This window comes from Hoplias malabaricus, chromosome 3 (genome assembly GCF_029633855.1).
Source record: "Hoplias malabaricus isolate fHopMal1 chromosome 3, fHopMal1.hap1, whole genome shotgun sequence".
Lineage (NCBI taxonomy): Eukaryota > Metazoa > Chordata > Actinopteri > Characiformes > Erythrinidae > Hoplias > Hoplias malabaricus.
Genome location: NC_089802.1, coordinates 75,865,402 through 75,881,867, shown reverse-complemented (window position 1 = coordinate 75,881,867; position 16,466 = coordinate 75,865,402). Strand labels below are relative to the sequence as shown.

At 43.7% G+C, this 16,466-nt stretch overlaps 1 protein-coding gene across 1 annotated transcript; it reads left to right on the top strand.

The window, feature by feature from the left end:
- The first annotated feature begins 2,167 nt into the window (after window positions 1–2,167).
- cacng4a (calcium channel, voltage-dependent, gamma subunit 4a) lies at window positions 2,168–15,559 on the top strand. Its single transcript, XM_066665247.1, has 4 exons — window positions 2,168–2,467; window positions 12,160–12,243; window positions 13,655–13,795; window positions 14,434–15,559. The coding sequence occupies exons 1-4, from the start codon at window positions 2,236–2,238 to the stop codon at window positions 14,973–14,975; spliced, it is 999 nt and encodes a 332-aa protein (XP_066521344.1). The 5' UTR covers window positions 2,168–2,235; the 3' UTR covers window positions 14,976–15,559.
- The last annotated feature ends 907 nt before the right edge of the window (window positions 15,560–16,466 follow it).

The window sequence follows — 16,466 nt, the reverse complement described above, 5'->3', positions numbered from 1 at the left end:
GCCCCCTCCAGGGTGTATTCCCGCCTTGCGCCCAATGATTCCAGGTAGGCTCTGGACCCACCGCGACCCTGAACTGGATAAGCACTTACAGATTATGAATGAATGAATGAATATCCCCTTAAACCATGGAAACAAGACTGTGTGTGTGTGTGTGTGTGTGTAGTCATGTTTTCCCCATTTTTGAGTCTCAAACCCACATACCAACATGGGTCTTTGGACCATGGGAGGAAACCCACACAGACAAGGGGAGAACACACAACTCCTCAACTCCATGAGGTGCTGTAGAGCTCAGGGTCTATTGCGGTAAATGGGGAACCTCCGGCCCATGGGACACATACGGCAGTAAATACCCATTTTTTTATTAGCTTTATGACTAGGCTTTACGCAAACCCATTGGTGTTTATGCAAATATAATGGGCACATTTCAAATGATCCAATAGCTGTGTCTCCAGTGTCAACATGGTGTTAGCAGAAATGCTAATAATAACCCTCGCTACTCTCAAGAAGAGCAATGATAAACATCACACTACAAATGCAAACTATCCCACGCTTCGAGGAACTATAAAAGAGCAGAGACAATTAAGGTGCTTAAGAATAATTGGCGTTCAGACCCCTAACCAGGAGCTGGACAGTGTGACACAGGTGTGTGTGTGTGTGTGTGAGGAGAGCACAGATCTCAAAAGACTAAGGGCTGTATTGTGAAGGCGGGTTTTTGAAGGAGTATTATGTCCGTATACATTGGCTACATGTGTTTATGGTGGAGTCTGTGGGCCGTGGGAAATATTAATTTTGGACCCTCTAAGGTTCCCCACCCCCAACCTATTGGGTGCCTGGGGTTAGATCAGGGCTGGTTCCCAAACGTTTGTGGCATACGACCGTGAATGTTGGACGCTGTCCTAAAGACAGAGCTGAATTCACTTGTTATGAGGGGTGTCTACAAATGATGGGGGAACTGTGTACCATAGAACCACTCTGTGTGTGTGTGTGTGTGTGTGTGTGTGCGCAAGTGGGTCTTCACTCGGAAGCAGGCCAAGGCACTGCAGGAACAGGGGGCCACTGTGAGCAGGATGGGACACACACACAGCAAGCTCTGTCTCGTCCTGTCTGCTCCAATCACTCTGAAGCTACCAAACGCAGACTGAAACACACCTCTCTGACCCAACACACTCCTATCCCCCACTTGACGTTAATAATAATAATAATCTAGCGCAGGCAACCAGGCTTCGTCTGTGATACACATGTCCATGATACACAGCTGCAGAGAGGAGCCTGAGGGACACACTGCTTAGTATTCATCACACAGGGCCCTCCCCCTCCCCCAGAAGCTTTCAGACGGAGGGGACGAGGCGCTGAGGACTTCAGGAGCTTTGTGAAGGCTAACGATGATCAGGATTATCACTCTGTGTATTTGGCAATCCAGAGAGCGTCCATACAGGGACAAACACACTTCCTCTGCCTTTACAATGAAAGCAGAGACACTGCCACTGCTGGGAACTTTGTTTACTTCTCCGTGGCCCAAAACCACCGTGAGAGGCACATGACTGGCTTTGTGTGCTTTGGTGACTGTGGATACCTTCCAGAGCAACACACACAATCACACACCCGTGCATCAGTGTGTTTTGGTGTCTGTGGGGGGGCAATATCATGCCCCTCATTACGACTGTGTGAATGTTTCCATGCTCCTGATCCCAACCAAATAAAAGCTATTCCCAACGAGGATCAACAAAATGCACCCAAGCACAAGCGATGGTGTTAGTAGGACCTTCGGAATGACACCATGAATGCCCTCGCCTCCCAAAAGGTACTAGGTGGAGCTGGGTGGGGGATGGGTGGGGGGGCTTTATACCCCTCTAGCAAACACTTGGCATTGAGCACAGGCAGTTGCTCCACATCAAAAGAGGGCACCCACCAGTAAGAGGTGTCCATGATCTACAAACATGTTAGGCATTCAAACACACGTTATACATAACCATCTCTCTCTCACACACACACACACACACAGACGCTCGCGCGCAAAATTAACATACACTGGACCACTTCAGATTGGCTGATGGAGTGTGAGGGGTGGTGCCACTTAGGCTGTGCCTTCTCCCTCACACACACACACACACACACTGCCCACTTATCCCACACTTGTTGGCAGAACACCTCTCTCTCTCACACTCGCACCCCTCTCGCGCGCGCCACTGGCTGTGGATAGGGGGATGCGCGGCGCGCGTGTGATTATGGTGCGCCATGGCGTGGTGTGACCGGCGCGTGCAGGTGGCGCTGACCACGCTGGGCGCCTTCGCCGCCTTCAGCCTCATGTCGGTGGCTATCGGTACGGACTACTGGCTGTACTCGCGCGCACACATCTGCAACAGCACCAACAGCAGTAACGCGGACGAGGCGGACAACCTGCTGCAGCCCAAAAAATCGCGCGGGGATCTCACTCACTCCGGGCTCTGGAGGATCTGCTGCATCGAGGGTGAGTAGCTACCTGCACACCGGACTGAACCGGTTACCGGGCAACCTTTTGGGTTTGTCTTTTCACAGATTGGAAACTTGGGGGTAGTTTTAATTCGTCACTGTTGTAATGAATTATATTTACACCGTTTTAATAATATTCAATAAATACTGAGTATAGGGCCAATAGAAATTGCTCCAAATTATCATTTTAAATGAGTTAAATTATTGCACTAACAGTGTTAATTTAACACTAATAGTGTCCCAGTAAACATTTAGCCGTTGATTCAACGTTGAAATAACGTAATGACTGCCGTCTAATCAACGTTCTCTTAAGGTTGAAAATGAAAGTTGAAAAGACGTCCAAACACAGACATTGAAAATACGACTATTAGACCTATTTTGGACGTCCATTGACGTTATTAATTGGTCCCGAAATAAATTACTTGTATAAAACGCGTTTTGGACGTCCACTGACGTTATCGATTGGTCACCACTTAACTAACTTATTAAGATGGATTTTGGACGTCCATTGACGTTTAAAACATGTCCTTGACGGACAGACTACTTTTAGACCTATTTTGAACGTCCAGGGACGTTCCTTGTTTACTGGGGTTGATTTACTGTGTACATTGCAAAGAAAAAAAAAGGGTTGCAAAGTTTAATCAGTGGAAATTTTTCGTTTACATCGATGGACTAATTTTTTTCTTCTGCGTCTTAATCCTACATTTTTTTTTAGATTTGCGTCTTTTCTCAGACTTGAAACTTGGGGGCAATGTGACTTTCAGTTTAGGTGTTTAATTCCACTTGATATTATTTGGTAAAATACTTAAAGGGGGTCATTTTTCATATAAATAAATGACTATTTATTTATTTATTTATTTATTTATTTATTTATTTATTTATTTATTTATTTATTTATTTATTATTTCACAGATGGGATAAATGTACACAAACCCTTTTTAAAATCAAAACATATCAAAGTTTTTTGGAGACGTTAAGAAATGTTTTAAAGCTTAAACTGATATGACTGTATTGTGTATATTTCTAAAGGGAAATATTCAGCTGTCCTTGAATTTACTTGGCCAACAGTTAGCAAAACCTAAGCTGAAGTAATGCAGGTTAATTAACTCACGTGAAGCCCATGTACACACATGAATTCCCCCCAAAATAACTTTTATTCTACTTTTTTTTTTATTATTATGTGATTGAGAGCAGTAGATCGCTATATTCTAAGCCAAAAACAGTCCTCTGTAGTACCAAAAAGACCCTATTGGGGCGTTCTTAACCATCCAACCATATTTTCCAATCATGGATCATAGTCCTTAACTAAAAGGAGAGCTTGACTGTCATGGTTCTCTATATAATTAATCCTTGCCTTGACTGGGGGTTCCTCAATGAACCAATGCTAACGTTGCAGGCTATTTCTTCTAAAAACAAAACATCATATTTACTTCGTCTTTTGATTTCTTTCCTCAGATAATGATACTGAGGTAAAAACGGTTCTGACTGAGCTACGAAGTTCTCCTCAGAGTTAGCAAACTGTGCTAATCCTCCCTTGTTCAGAGGCTTTTAAGCATTTTCCTCTCTCGTTTCTTATTACCGACATAAGAGGGCGACATTACAGTTTCTTCCCTCAGGCTGAGAAAGCACGCCCTGCAACGAGAGAAAGAAACCCATCAATTATTTCTGCGTTTTCTGAACGAGTTCGCTTCAAAGAAGTTTCCCGCCTTTTTCTGTTGGTATGTTTGTTTGTTGTGAGCGTTTGAAATTCGGGTTCTTTTGTCGGGCTAATAATTAATGCACTGTAAAAGTAAAAACGAGGGTTCATAAATAATTCCTGCATTTTCTGAAGGTTTCGTTTGCCTTTATTCTCCCCTCCAACTTTGTGGAAGTTGACGCTGTTGCTAGGCGACCGCAGCCCTGACGTTTCTATGGTAACATGCTCTCCCCCGTGGGGAGCTTGATTTTTTGCTGCTCTGATTGGAGGAGCTAAAGCGCTTAAACTTGTTTTATTTATGTATTGTTTTTAATCAATGCATACAATTCAACATATCCCCAAGAGAATGAATATATATATATATTGTTCAGGGTCGTGGAGGGTACGGAGCCTACCCAGAATCACTGGGTGCACGGCAGGAACACACCCTGGAGGGGGCTTCAGTCCACAGGGCGACTCATAAATACACTCACACCTATGGACACTTGAGTTCCAACTCCACTGTGTGTTTTTGGACTGTGGGAGGGAATCGGAGCACCCTGTGCCTTTGCTACTCTGGGCTCTGCACTGCAGAAACTGTGCTATGTAACGTATGGAGAATGGCATCCATTGCTCCCTAACCCAAAGCCACTTGAATGCAGTTAATATTTCTGTAACATTAGGAAATCGGCTTGAAACCCCTCATTCACACGACAAATCGCAATATTAATGGCTTCTTGGCCTTCCGTTTTGTGCATATTAAGTAATAAGAGCTCCTCTCATGCCTACATAGACATGGCTCTGCAAGACGCTATAAATTAATAATCATAATCCAGCAGCATGTTGCAGTTGACTGTAGCAGAGTGTGGAGAGGAGGCACACGGGCTTTCAGACACTGGCTCAGCGTGAGTCTGGATTAAAAATTCACTCAGATCACGCCGCGTTGAGATGCACTTGTGTACTTCTCTGTGTGTTTGTAATTATTCCTATGTGTTCTGTAAGAGAGAGGCTGGTATTCTTCACAAATGTCATATTTAAGCTCTCGTTCTCGTAGTAAAGGGTTGTGTGTTGGGTGACTGGCACAGAGATGCGCTTGGTGGTGGTGTGAAAAGGTCACAGGTTCAGTCCCAGCTGAGAGCTGCTTGCACTATTGCCTTGAGTCAAACACCAAACCCGAGCTGTCAGGATTATTCACTTGAACTCGGTTCAATTTCTCTTTGAATCTACAAGGTTTAGTTTTCAATTTCACAACACAAAGACTCACAGTCCATACCCCACTGCTCCTCTGACCATACAGGTGCACTTTGCCCCTTTCACTCTGTTCTTCAGCGGTCAGACCCCCCCATATATATATATATATATATATAGGAACCCCACAAAGCAGACACTGACACTGACTTGGTGCTGATGTTTTAGTGTGTGTTGCGCCGTCAAGGTTGGATCAGACACAGCAGTGCTGCTAGAGTTTTTAAACCATGTGTCCACTCACTGTCGAAGTAAAATCACTGTAGAAGTAAAGTCAGTGCATTTGTCACCCTTTAGTCCTTCATCAGTGGACACAAGGTGCTGCCCATTGAAATCTAATGGGTGGAGTTTAAAAACTCCAGGAGGAATGCTGTGCCTGATCCACCTACCATCACAACAAACATTAACATCATCACCAGCACTACATCAGTGTCATAGCAGCACTCAGAGTAAACCACCACCCAAATCATACATGCTCTTTTGTGGCCCTACGGGGGTCCTGACCTTTTGAAGAACAGGGTGGAAGGGGACTAACAAAGTATGCAGAGCAATATGACAGTATGCACACTTACAGAGTGCTCTTTTGAACTATAGAAACAAGGAGGAGGTAGTAATGTTAAAGCTGTTAAAGGGTTCAGCTCATTTTATAAGGCTTTAATAATAAAAAAGAAAAAAGTGTCTAAGCAATGGTTTGAATGGTTTGAACAAGGAACGTCCCTGGACGTTCAAAATAGGTCTAAAAGTAGTCTGTACGTCAAGGACATATTTTAAACGTCAATGGACGTCCAAAATCCATCTTAATAAGTTAGTTAAGTGGTGACCAATCGATAACGTCAGTGGACGTCCAAAACGCGTTTTATACAAGTAATTTATTTCGGGACCAATTAATAACGTCAACGGACGTCCAAAATACGTCTAATAGTCGTCTTTTCAATGTCTGTGTTTGGACGTCTTTTCAACTTTCATTTTCAACCTTAAGAGAACGCTGATTAGACGGCAGTCATTACGTCATGTCAACGTTGAATCAACGGCTAAATGTTTACTGGGGTAAGATTAATGCTATGACTGCTCACATTAATGGCCCCGCCCACCAGAGGGCAGTACTCCGTGCCGCTGTCATTCCCTTAATAACAGCTGTACCTCAGATAGCGTCAGTTCAGGATATCACCAAGAAAAGAGATGAAAGTCAGCTCGCTTTTACCTGAGTTATCAGCACGTAGGCTGGGATTTAATATAGTCTGATGATATGACGGTGTCCCAGAGAGGATGAGAGGGGAAGACGTGCTCTGGTTCAGCTTATTAATGCTCTGCTATCAACTGCTTATATGTCTGGATAAACATTTCCTTCATTAAATTATTTAGATTTTATTTGTAAGAGCGCTGAGTCGAAAAAAGAGCTGAGGTTCGTGCTGCTGAATGTTTAATTCGTTTCAGCATTTTATGTTACCCCCTTTTTTCAGCTTAAACACACACACACCACGCAAACGTAGAACTTCAATAAGGCACATGTACATTACATATTCAATCTGTAAATATCCACATTAGTGGTGTTAAAGTTAACGTGTTAGAAACATGCAGACGGAATACACCATAAACACCAAACATTTTTAACGCAGTAAAGTTTGACCCTTCAAACTTTCCGTAGTTCCAGCCTGAAGGCCCAGCTGCTTATTTGCTGTTGCCATGACAACAACACAACGTACTGAAGCATCAAAATTAAGATAAAAATGTAATATGCAAAACGGCAATTTAAATTTCTCACTCATAAGGATTTTTGTTTTGTTTGTTTGTTTTTTTCGCTTTTTAATTTGTATATGTTATATGTTGTTTTGTATTGTTATGACATGAGTGGGGCGGCACGGTGGCGCAGCAGGTAGTGTCGCAGTCACACAGCTCCAGGAACCCCCAGGGTTCGATTCCTGCTCCGAGTGACTGTCTGTGAGGAGTGTGGTGTGTTCTCCCTGTGTCTGCGTGGGTTTCCTCCGGGTGACTGTCTGTGAGGAGTGTGGTGTGTTCTCCCTGTGTCTGCGTGGGTTTTCTCCGAGTGACTGTCTGTGAGGGGTGTGGTGTGTTCTCCCTGTGTCTGTGTGGGTTTCCTCCGGGTGACTGTCTGTGAGGAGTGTGGTGTGTTCTCCCTGTGTCTGCGTGGATTTCCTCCGGGTGACTGTCTGTGAGGAGTGTGGTGTGTTCTCTCTGTGTCTGCGTGGGTTTACTCCGGGTGAATGTCTGTGTGGTGTGTTCTCCCTGTGTCTGCGTGGGTTTCCTCCGGGTGACTGTCTGTGAGGAGTGTGGTGTGTTCTTCCTGTGTCTGCGTGGGTTTCCTCCAGGTGACTGTCTGAGAGGAGTGTGGTGTGTTCTCCCTGTGACTGCGTGGGTTTCCTCTGGGTGACTGTCTGTGAGGAGAGTGGTGTGTTCTCTCTGTGTCTGCGTGGGTTTCCTCCAGGTGCTCCGGTTTCCTCCCACAGTCCAAAAACACAAGTTGGTAGGTGGATTGGTGATTATAAAATGTCCGTAGGTGTGAGTGTAGCCTTGTGAAGGACTGGCGCCCCTTCCAGTGTGTATTCCCGCCTTGCGCCCAATAATTCCAGGACCCACTGCGACCCTGAACTGGATAAGCGGTTACAGATGAATGAATGAATGACATGAGTGATTGGAGATGAATTTTCACATTGTGGGTAATACATTTTATTTTATTCTAAGTTTGGTCACAAATTAAATTCTAATTAAAATATCCTTGTACATTTTTGAAGATTCATTTTGAAACCAAACTTGCTTGTGTGAGGGGGAAATTTAACTTCAAACTTAGGACTGCACTGTCACTTTGTATATTACATTCTCATTTTAGTTTTGATTCTAATATGTTTCCAAAACAATGTAGCTCTCTTGTTCAAATACAAGTTTATCAGCATCGTCACCAATAGAACACCCCCCACACACACAATCGCCCCACTAACTGAGAGGTTCCTAAAAGATGTTTGAAGCCAGCCACCATCTCTTTTTGGAGCAGTTGCTAACACAATAACATTGGACAGCTCAACACTCTGGAGGAGATCACTTGGTTTGCACTATGACATCACAGGGCTCTGAAGTTTTCAAGTTGCTTGGTGTAAGATATAAGAAGATTGTCCACAATTTCACTCAGAGCGTAGGTTATGTGCTTGCAGCTGAAACCTATTTCAGACCTCACCCAGCAACAAGAAATCCTATTTTCTGATTGGCCGATAGGTCGCTAATTCAAGACAGCTGTGGGAGCGCAGAGTGGTCTGCCTTTGACTAGTTTGTAGGATTCATTTCTGTGTGGTGAAATTAATCATTTCTCAGCGTGAGAAATATCCCGTGTGGCGTGTGAACTTGTTCAAGTGCGTGTGTCTCACGCTCGGTACGTGAGACTTGAGAGCGCTGCTATGTGATGGGTGAGGAGTTTGAGGCCAGTTGTGCTCTCTCTGGACAATCAGCGCTCTGCGAGGTTTACACATCACAGTTTAATCCCTACTCAGCAGCTGCTGTGTTTGGAAACTAATACATTAAAACTAGTTTCTGATGTTCGTTTATAATTAAAACCTATAATCACCACGTCCTTCTGCTCCTCCACATCACAGGCCTTCTCTGTTTGAGAGATCACTGAAGCTTCTCCTTCTTCTGCTCCACAGGGGTCAGTGACGGCTGCCGAAGGGCAAAACTCACACCAAAGCTTGATCTGATCTTTACAATCTGCTCACCCTGCGCATGTCGCTTTAAAGCGTTCCCTCCAACAGAACCAGACGTCTAAATGAACAGGGGACGCACTGTCTGTTTTCCTCCATTAGTCTCACGCTCGTTAAACCGCTACAGTTGATTAAACACAAAAGCTAATTAGCAGCGGAATGAGATGCAGAGCAAAGAAAACTCCATCCAAAAACACTGCTCGTGGAATTTTCCACTTGCAATTTATACAGCGGTGACACTAGGATGAGGGCATTAAAAACTCCAGCAGCACTGCTGTGTCTGATCCACACCAACTCAATGCAAATGTATTGGACTGTGCTTCATCGCACAGGATAATAGCTTCACCTCTGCACAGCACAAAGACAGGGGGCTTTATGCTTCTGAGCATGACGTATTGAAGCTCATTTGCATCTTCTCCGGAGATAATACGAGCTAAGAGTGGTGTGTTCAAATTGACTGCCCTCAAACAAGCCGAGTTCACCACCTGTAGAGTTGCGTCCACACACCTGTAGATATATAGAGCATGTTAAGGCCATTTAAGGGTGTTCTATAATGTCTGTATTTGCATATGGTTCAGGAAAGATAATAAGATGATTAGCATATATTACATTCGGATCCCTGGAGAGCAGTGAACCTGATCTCCATCCAAGAGGAGCTTAGCTGATCTAATGGTTAGCTTAGCAGAGGTAATGCACAGTCTCAGTGCTGAAATGGAAAAGTGGACGATACTGGGCCCAGTGGAGTGCATCGTAGGCTGTGTCCACGTGAAGCACATGAAACGCTGAAGACTTTTAAACATTAATAAAGCTTGGAGTAAAAGCTACACGACAACTGCATTAAGCTGCTATAGAGGACTCTGAGTGAGCGTATGCTTTATGAATGAGGCCTCATGCTCTGTAATATTATGGGGTGAGATTTGAGCAATTACACGTATGGAATATGAAAATGGAAAAACATCGCTAAGTGCAAGAAATCTATAGAAAAAAAATGATTTTATTTCCTGTTAATGTTCTTGGAGCTGTTGCCATGGTTTCATTTCACAGGAAAAAAAAAATACTTAGGGGAATTCCCTTTTAAATATAAACTGTAACTTAATATATTTTTGTATCTACACTCATTGTCTGTTTAATCAGCTCCACTGACCATAAGGTGGCGCTTTGTACTTCTCCAGATTATAGTCCAGATTATAGTTGCTCTGCATACTTTGTTACCAGGACCCCAACAGAGCAGCTAGTATTTGGGAGGTGGGTCATTCTCAGCGCTGCAGTGACACTGACATAATGTTGGTGTGTGTTGCGCTGGTACGAGTGGATCAGACACAGCAGTACTGTTAGAGTTTTGTACTTTGAGCAGTGTGGTTATGTTCAGCAGTGACAATGCTTTTCTATCAGGCTGGACTCAAGTGTTTATTTGTACATATTTTACTAAAAAAACTTACTCAGGATTCATACAGTGTATATACACTTAATTGATACTCATAAAATGTGTTAGAAAAAAAGTTAGACATCTGAGTTTTGTGTTTGCAGTTGGTGCGAATTTAAAGGCTAAGCACCACTTAATGAACCTCCATGAATATTTCACATTATTGTAGTTACTGACAGATATAAGTAAGAATTAAAATGAAAATAGCAGCTTAATTTGCTTTAAAACTGACAATTTTATTAAATTGACGGAAAAACCCGAGCTCGCTACGGAAATTCTCAAACGCGACCGTGACGTCACTGGTGGACAACAGCCGAACAACGCCGCGTTAAAACACCGTTATGACTGACTGTTATGACAGTATCTAGCTAAATAACCAACATTATTCATGACAGTAGCCTAGCAATAAGCTAAACTCAAATGTAGAGGTACCGTTATTCTTGTAAATGTGATCGAAGTCGAACTCGAATTCATCCGACACTATAAACCTCCGTAATGCAGCTACGTAGCCGAGTATAATCTGAGCACCGAGTTTAGCGAGTCAAGCTAACGTTAACTAACACCAACTAAAACAGGCGAAGTGAGTGTCCTTACCCTGTTTACCTCCATGTTACAGAGGCTCTTGAACACCTTTCGTTGGTGTCCTTACATGCCCATATTGTTGGAAAAGCTCCAGTGAAATGAGCTACAGATAACGGAGTGAGTGGAGGGTCCTTTCCAAAGTGCCCGTTTAAAGTGGACAAATTTAGTCCATTTTCTGGATATTTTGGGATCTTCAGGCCATTTGTGCACAGATGTCCCACTGTACATTGAATGATTGCAGCCAAAAACAACACACCTTTTCGTCATTTTGCATTAAATTAAGTGCAGCTTCTAGAGTTGTTGTCCACCGTCTACGTCACAGGCAAGACGCCTATTAGAGTTTCCCTACACCGTTGGGGGGGGGGGGGAACCAACGGTCTTTTAAACCTTATTCCTTCAATTAGTAAGAAATAACATGTTTTCTGACGATCAATAAACACAAGTTGGGAACTCAAACTCCACTGTATTTATTTGTTTGACACTTTCATAGAGCTGCTGCTTACCAGCGCCACCAGTGGATGACCGTGTAAAGACCTTGTGGTTTTTAATGGAGATAACACAATGTGTGAAATTGAATGTTTTTGTCATAAATGGGTGCACCTTAAAATGTGAATTTATAAACTTTTAAACATGTATTATTAGTTCCCTACAATATGTAATTATATAATTCATTAAAACACATGGAGACTGTATCGGTAGCACTTCTCTGATTGGCTCAAGCTACAAACATACTGCATGGTATTAAAATACAAAGTCAAACAACCAAATAAATAAAAAATAATAGCAATATATTTTTGTCAATATGTTATTCTCTAGTCATCTCTTCATAAAATTCTTCCAGAGTGTTTATATTACCATTATTTTGTGCTCTGATGTTTTTGGAAGATCCAGACCCCTGCCCCCCTCTCCTCTCCCCTCACGGCCCCCCAAGGGGTTTTTCATTGCCATCCAGCGATTATTATGTTGTGTTAAAGTGGAATGGCTTGGGGCTGGACTCGAGCAGTTTGCGATGTGATTGAATCATGACTGCGGTATCCGATTGCTGCTGTATCCATCCACAGGGATCAACAAAGGAAGCTGTTACCGGATCAATCACTTCCCTGAGGATAATGACTATGACACGGACAGCTCCGAGTACATCCTGCGTAAGTCTGTCTTTCCTCCGCTTTTTATTACTTTCTCTCACAGCCCTGTATCCAATAATGAGCCGCCATGTTCCTCTCGTATCTGACCAGAGTGTGACTTCATGGTGGTGTCAGGGAGTTGTAACTTTAACTGGGAAGATATGTTTCCTGAAGAAATCACGGAATGGTTAAAGTGGTTTTGAAGTGTTGACCACCACTAAGAAGAGTCAAGTGTAGTCTAGAGCTTTATCCAAAAGTACACATTAATGTCTGTATCTGAAGCCTTCCAACCCACACACTGTCAAACAAGACCACCCAGTGGTCCCTGCTCCACATCTGACGTCAAGTGCAGAGACTTTAGAACTGCCCCGCCCTCTGGTCTGAGTCTCTCCAATCACAGCGCTGGGCCCGCGTTTATGTGAGAGCGCTAATTTGGGGTTAAACAGTATAACAGTGTAAACAAACCCAACCAGAGGGGAGAAAAGAAGATAACAGAGAGAAAACAGCGAAAACAAAAGCTCCTGTGCCTAGTTTGTCACTGTGGCTCATCATTTAAAGGAACAGGCGCTGAAACCGGCCATTCTGAAAAGTAAGTGTTGTTTAGACAGGGGATGTTTGTTTCTTGTGGTACTTTGACTGAAGCATGTCACAGTTGTTTCATTTAGACCCCAGAACGTGTGGATCACCAACACCAACCCAAAGAGATTATAGAGGGTGGGCCATTTATATGGATACACCTTAATAAAATGGGAATGGTTGGTGATATTAACTTCCCGTTTGTATATGGGAAGGGGGAAACTTTTCAAGATGGGTGGTGACCATGGCGGCCATTTTGAAGTCGGCCATCATGAAAAAAACAAAAGTTGGATCCAAAATGGCCGACTTCAAAATGGCCGCCATGGTCATCACCCATCTTGAAAATATACTAATGTGCCACAAACAGGAAGTTAATATCGCCAACCATTCCCATTTTATTAAGGTGTATCCATATAAATGACTGCCCCACAGCCCATTGTTGGGGAGCTTTATACCACTACAGTCTACACTTGACACTGCTGAGTGGCCGTAAACTGAGTTACTTCAGCATCAGACGCTAGAGATTGGAATGCTTAAATGCGGAGGGTATTTATGGGGTAGTATTCATTGCTGAACTAACACTGTGGTTGAAGTGATCTCCTAAAACCCCTGCCACATTTGTTGTACATAGCATAGCTGCACAGCTGTGTTGAGATGGCTGTTGAGCTGAGCTGGTTGAACAGCTGCGCAAAAGTTAAATACAATTTAAATATTGTTGTTGGCTTTTCCAAACCGTCCCTACATGTTACGGCTGAGAAAAGAGGACCCCAGGTCTGTGGGTCACTGTTAGTGCAGTGGACAGTCAAAACTCTATAAAAGCCCATGTAAGTCTTTGTGGTTTTTCTGTTCCGTGCAGGGATTGTGCGAGCCTCCAGCCTCTTTCCCATCCTCAGCACCATCCTGCTTCTACTCGGGGGGCTGTGTGTGGGGGTGGGACGAGTCTACAGCGGCCGAAACAACGTCCTCCTGAGTGCTGGCATCCTCTTTGTCGCCGCAGGTAAAAGAAAAAAAAGTGACCATCTGATGGCTTTTTTATTGACAAACAGAATTGAACTTACACGGTCTTGGGGAAGTGGCACAGCTGGAATAGAGACACTGAGCTTATGCTGTGCTCACATCATGAATAAGCCCTTTGTAAAGTTATCTGATGAGACAGAGCACAAAGGATAATAGTCCTCTGTACTGTAAGGCTATGGATGTGTGTAGATTTAAAGCAACACTAGATAGCATTCTTACTGTTAAATTACAGCTTCAAATTCACTGTGATGATTCACTGACTGACCAGTAATAAGGAGAATAAAGGATCTGCCGTTGCTGCTCCAGGGTCAGCACTGTAGAAACTGTACTATGTGACTTTTACAGGAGGGATGGAAACCGGCCCTGCTCCCTCTCTACCACCTTGCTTGATTTCAGGACAGTGCTATAAAAGTACAATACACTCTGCAACTGTAGGGGGAGCTCAGGAGTAAAAATACAAAATCTTACCTAGTGTTCTTTTAAGAGTTAAGTGAGGGTGTAATGTTTTTTTTGCTAAAAACAGTGTCTTAAGAGGGTCTCTGGTGGGTGTATGGCCATATTAGTAAAGTCACAGTACATGTACCATGCTGAATGTCCATGTTTCTTTCCTATCTCCAGGCCTCAGTAACATCATCGGGATCATCGTGTACATTTCCAGCAACGCCGGCGACCCCAGTGACAAGAAAGGCGAAGACAAGAAGAACCAGTACAGCTACGGGTGGTCCTTCTACTCCGGAGCGCTATCCTTCATTGTCGCCGAGGCCATCGGTGTCCTGGCGGTCAACATCTACATTGAGAAGAACAAGGAGGTCCACTTTAAGCGTCGCGAGTTCCTGAAGGGCGCCCCATCTTCGTCCTCCTCGCCCTACACTCGCATCCCGAGCTACAGGTACCGGAGACGGCGTTCCCGCTCCAGCTCCCACTCCACCGAACCGTCCCGGGATACCTCTCCAGTGGGCCGCAAGATGGCCGCTGCCGCCTCATCGCTGCCTCTGGGGGAGTTCTCCATGTACACACTGGGCAGGGAGCACCCCCTCAGGCCGGCCGGTGCCCAGGGGCCCTACAGTCCCGACCGAGAGCCCCCTGGATTCCTGCAGGTCCACAACTGCTTCCCAAAAGACGCCAAAGATGGCGTCAATCGCAGGACCACACCAGTGTGACTGTACGGTGGCTGTTGACAAAACACGGCCTGCAGTCGAGTTAGCGCTTGACGGAACTGGAGTTTTCAGATTTTGAGATTTGTAGCGAGAGAAAAAGATATTGTAGCATTTCCTGAGCCATGTTTGGCTCCACAGAGCTACTGCACTATACTCAAATGCACAGTGACAAGTAGCAATACTTCCATGATGCACTGAAGTAAATATTAAGCTTTTGTCCCAGTGTTGGTCCCATACAATTTTTTTTCCACAACAGCAAATGATGTGTGCAGATGTTTGACTCTGAGACGACAGCTTACATGGAAAACTCTAAAAGGTGCTAATCCTATGAACGCAAAACAAATTACGACCCACTGCCCAAGCCACTACCCAAGCTATTATCAGGTCCCGCCCCTTTTTCTGGTCTTATATCTATGAAGGAAGCCATTTTGTACAACTGTTTTGAACCACTGCCGTATTGTTCACGTCTGACGTTTACATTCGAACTAAACCTGTTGATGTTTAAAACTGTGAACCATGTGGTCGTATGTAAAACCTTTGAGTGAAGAAACAAGTTTTTAAAAATAAACAGCTGGATGTTCAAGGACTTTCTGCTCAGGGAAGTTGATAGTAATCACCTGTTGGGTTAAGAGAAGTGAGTTATTTTAATGACAACAGCATTTGTCTTGAACCAATATCAAGGTACTGTTGGTGAGATTATGACTCCCTGTTGGAGGTCTGCTACCGACTCATGCTGGGTCAACAAGGTCTCCAAAAATAAATACGTATTTTACTAAAATATCACCCCAGTAATTCATAACATTCGTATGTTTTCCTTCATTATAATTTGTAGTTATTTTACATTCACAAAATGAGCTCCCGTCCACTGGTGGCGCTGTTTGTCTACATACACTCAAACTCTCTGTTGTGCACTGGAAGAAGAGCTACAGAAACAGCACTTTCCGCTGTTTGTTTAAGATTAGTGTTAGGTTTAAAACAGGGGTTAAATGTTAGCGATAGCATTTAGCGATCACAAAACTGTGTGGGTTCTAATGTTTTAGAGTTTAGTGTTAGGTTTATTGTCAAGTTTAGAGTTATGGTTAGGCTAAGTATTAAAATTTAGGGTTAGGGAAATCTCACCTGGTTGCCAGATATTCACATAGAATTCATGCAAAGTTTATGAATCCTGGGAATGCTCTTTCAGTAAATATGTACGTTTTCACCTTAATACCAGTCTAAGTTTGGGTCCATTCCCAATTTGTTCTCTACACTGTTTACATTCTGCAGTAATTAAATGAAGTAAATTGTATTTGGATGAGTTTGGGTAAGGCACAGGTCATGTTTGGGCTGAAATGTGATGCCTCTGCAGACCTCTGTCCTCCTAAAGCTTACCCTAAAGTTCTTGTTATTAAAGAAACTCTTCACTCGCACGTCCTCGTGGCCAGGTTTTGGCGCATATGGCCAGTAATATGTCTAAACCCCTTGGGTCATTTTCTCCGTTTTGTGCCATGGGTG